This window comes from Eretmochelys imbricata, chromosome 1 (genome assembly GCF_965152235.1).
Source record: "Eretmochelys imbricata isolate rEreImb1 chromosome 1, rEreImb1.hap1, whole genome shotgun sequence".
NCBI classification, from domain to species: domain Eukaryota; kingdom Metazoa; phylum Chordata; order Testudines; family Cheloniidae; genus Eretmochelys; species Eretmochelys imbricata.
The window spans coordinates 3,712,027-3,716,631 of NC_135572.1; the positions used below are offsets into that span (position 1 = coordinate 3,712,027).

The 4,605-nt window shown below is 50.1% G+C and overlaps 1 protein-coding gene across 1 annotated transcript; it reads left to right on the top strand.

The window, feature by feature from the left end:
• Positions 1–3,660: 3,660 nt before the first annotated feature.
• LOC144278121 (olfactory receptor 51I1-like) lies at positions 3,661–4,605 on the top strand. The gene has a single exon (XM_077839318.1). It carries the CDS (start codon positions 3,661–3,663, stop codon positions 4,603–4,605), a length of 945 nt encoding a protein of 314 aa, XP_077695444.1.

Here is a 4,605-nt window from a genome sequence, read left to right on the forward strand (position 1 = left end):
TTTTCTGAAAACATCCCCTCGATGTGCAGTGGCAGCCAAAAAAGTGAACAGAATATTGGGAACCATTAGGAAAGGGATAAATAATCAGATATAAAATATCATATCGCCTCTATATAAATTATGGCATACGCACACCTTGAATCCTGAGTGCAGTTCTGGTCACCTCATCTTAAAAAAGATATATTAGAATTGGAAAAGGTACAGAAAAGGGCAACAAAAATGATGAGGGGGATGGAACAGCTTCCATCTGAGGAGAGATTAATAAGACTGGGACTTTTCAGCCTGGAAAAGAGACAAGCCGGGGGGGGGAGAAGGGGGGTTATGACAGAGGTCTATACAATCATGACTGGTGTGGAGAAAGTGAATATGGAAGTGTCATTTACTCCTTCCCATTACACAGAGACCAGGGTCACCCAATTAAATTAATAGGCAGCAGGTTTAAAAAAAAGCATAACGTAGGACTTCTTCACACAATGTACAACCTGTGGAACTCATAGCCAGGGGACGTTGTGAAGGCCAAGACTATAACAGGATTCAAAAAAACACGAGATTTTTTGGAGGTCAAGATGGGCAGAGATGCAAAACCATGCTTTGAGTTTCTCTAGCCCCTGCTTGCCAGAAGCTGGGAGTGAACGACAGGAGATGGATCAATTGATAATTGCCCTGTTCTGTTCATTCCCTGTGAAGCACCTGGGCCCTGGCCACTGACACAGGGCAGGATACTGGGCTCGATGGAACTGGTCTGACTCAGTGTGTCTGTTCTTATTTTCTGTCGGGGGTAGCCATGTTAGTCTGTATCCACAAAAACAACCAGGAGTCCGGTGGCACCTTACAGACTAACCAATTTGAATTTGTGAAATCTGTTCATCTTTAAGGTGCCAGGGGACTCCTCATTATTCTTATTTTCTGATGTTTTCATGTAGGATAATGGATACAAGCAACAAAAGCCACAGGGCTCTTGCTACTGTATGTGACCTCTTTGCCTGATTAGCCTGTGTTCAGACTCAGCCTCCAGTTGAGTTCCCAGTGGACTTTGTGACCTCCAAGGAGCTGCTGCAAGGATACAGTGTAAATACTCTCCCGTGCCTGGCAGTCTGTGGTGCATGCTCCAGGCAGGCTAGGTCTGGAGGTTTTTTTTCCTCAATGGTGAAGATTTTTGTCACGTCCACCCTGGTGAGTCAGCTGCAGTTGAGAGAAGAGGGCTGATTACCTGACACCCTCTATTTTGAGTTTTACGGGGAGATATGCATCCAATAAAGCTTTAAAGAAGTTTATAATCAGGACACTTTTAAAATTGATTTCACCGTTTAGCAGGAGATAACCTAGGTGCCTAACTCTCATCTCCACTTTTGAAATTCTGCCCCTTACTTGTTAGTTGGCTCTGGACGATTTTCCTCCTGGACAGATCGGATGAAACGCAGCACGGTCAGCGAAGCCCCGCGTCGCTCTGAGACAGAAAAGCAGGCAGCTGGGGAAGGGGCAGGGTGGATTTTTTTAGATGAGTTTAAAGCCTGAGATCTCCTCAGCTCTGCATGAGAGTTCATTGTCCCGGGGCTTTATCATAAGAGGAGGGATTTGCCCCGTTGCCTCTGGCCAGTGTTCCTCTGCCTCCTGTGGGACCTGCATGAGCTGGGTGGCTCTGTGGTGCACCAAGATGCCGCAGGAATGTCAAATCTCCTCAAGCTCGTCTCACTATTCCCTTGCTAAACCCCAGCCGACACCTCTGCCGTCTGGCCTGACCTGGGCTCTTCAAACCTTAAGGAGAACATTTCCGCATATTTCACTCTCTCTCTCACACACACACACGCACACACAGAAAGACACACCCACACAGAGACACTCACTGGACACACACTCATACAGACACATTCACATGGACACACACACACAGACAGACACACCCACACAGAGACACTCACTGGACACACACTCATACAGACACATTCACATGGACACACCCACACAGAGACACTCACTGGACACACACCCTCACACACACAGACGGACACACACAGACGGACACACACATTCACATGGACACACACACACAGACAGACACACAGACACTGAGACAGACACACACACACTCACGCACACAGAGACAGACAGACACACACATACTCATACAGACACACCACATGGGCACGCAGACACACAATCGCACACACAGACACACCCACACAGAGACACTCACTGGACACACACCCTCACACACACAGACGGACACACACAGACGGACACACACATTCACATGGACACACACAGACAGACAGACACACAGACACTGAGACAGACACACACACACTCATACAGACACACCACATGGGCACGCAGACACACAATCGCACACACCCACACAGAGACACTCACTGGACACACACCCTCACACACAGAGACGGACACACACAGACACACAGACACATTCACATGGACACACACACACAGACAGACACACAGACACACACGGACACTCACAGGGACGGACACACACACACAGACACACACACAGACACGCACACACACGGTTGCAGGTCGGTTTGTCCTCAGCACAGCTCAGCCCTGCCTCTGCCACCACGCCCCACGCCCCACGCCCCCCTGGATGGAAGCTAGCACCAGCGGGTGTCCGTGAGCAGGGGAATCACCCCCCTTGGCTTGCCGTGCAGACTTAGCCTTTGGGACAAATCCTGCCTGGCTTTACAGGCTGTCCAGCCCTACCGAACTCCACAACATTGCACAGCCGGTGTGTAGGTGAGGACAGGGGCCAGCCTGCAACCTGTGAGTTCTCATGGCTAGGGCCTGTCCCTTTAATCGTTTGCAAAGTGTTGATGCGCAACTGGGGAATCCTACTAACGCTCGTTCGCAATAATAAATCTGTCCTTTCCCTGCCTTCAAAGAGTCTAAGAGGGCTGGCGATCGTGTGGCCAGTTAAACGCAGGTCCCGACTACACAGTCAGACGCACGGAGGGGTCATGGGGCTTGCCACCCTTCGCACTGTGCCAGATTCGGAGCCGGCGTGCAGGTTCCAGCCTTCCCATGGCTGTATGGGGGAGAGGGCGGCATGAGGGTGACGGGTGGTGGAGAGGAGCTACGTGCATCATTCGCAGGCTGGCAGAGATGCATAGATTTAAGGCCAGAAGGGGCCACTATGATCAACTGCATTGCACAGGCCAGAGACCTGCCCTGAATTATTTCCTGTTAGAACTAGAGCAGTCTCGGTTGCCAGTGACGGGGAATTCACGGCTGCCCTTGCTAAGTCATTCCAAGAGTTAATTTCCCTTGCGGTTGACAATGTGCACCTTACTTCTACTCTGAATGTGACTAGTGGGGGGCCAATTTATCAGCCTCCTTCCTGATGAACTTTCTTGAACTGTGGATGGCAGAACTGTGGGAGCAGAATCTCTTGGTTCCCTTTAAAAGAGCTAGGGCTAGAAATGAATTCTTGGAACCTGGCTCCTCAGGCTTGATTCAGAACAACTCCTCATTGATTTCACTGGGGAGAGCAGCCCCAGGCTTGCCAGAGAGGGCCCTTGTACATTGGGATTCTGCAAGTCAATGCTGAACTGCAGGTCCCTTCCCTGTCACCTGGTCTCAAGGTAACTGTCAGGTTCATTTTTCATTTACACAGGGGATTGGAGCTGACTGGCACAGTGACTGCTCATCATGATGGATTTCAATAGCACCAGCTTCCATCCTGCCACATTCCAACTGACCGGGTTCCCAGGCCAGGAAGCTGCTTACCACTGGATTTCGATCCCTTTCTGTGTGTTGTACATCACCGCCATGGTAGGGAATTGCACTGTTCTCTGCATTATCTGTGCAGACCGGCATCTCCACCGGCCCATGTATTTGTTCCTTTGCATGCTGTCGGTCAATGACCTTGGTATGTCTCTGTCGACCCTGCCCACGGTGCTCAGCATCTTCTTCTTCGATGCTGCAGATGTCCCGTTTGATGCCTGCCTGGCCCAGATGTTTTCGATTCACTCCTTTTCCTTCATGGAGTCGGGGATTTTACTGGCCATGTCGTTGGATCGCTTCGTCGCCATCTGTGACCCGCTGCATTATGTGGCCATCTTGACCAACCCCAGGATAGTGAGAATCGGGCTGGCCATTGTGATTAAAAGTACCAGCATGCTCTTCCCTTTCCCCTTTCTGATTAAACGGCTGCCAATCTGCAAAGGCAATGTCCTCTCCCACGCCTACTGCTTGCACCCAGACATGATGAGACTGGCATGTGCGGACACAACCGTCAATAACATCTACGGATTATTTGCCATCCTCGTCACGTACGGCTTAGACTCAGTGTTCATCATCCTATCGTATGTTAAGATTCTAAGGACTGTTTTTAATACTTCATCCCATGAACAGCGCCTCACGGCCCTGAACACCTGCGTCTCGCACATCTGCGCTGTCTTACTGTTTTACGTCCCAATAATTGCTGTCTCTGTTATGCACAGGTTCGGGAAAAATGCCCCTGGGCTTGTGCATATTCTTCTGTCCTATGCCTACCTCTTTGTCCCCCCTGTGTTAAACCCAATTGTTTACAGTGTGAAGACGAGGGAGATCCGCAAGAGGATCTCCCGAATATTCTCCAGAGGCGTAATGTGA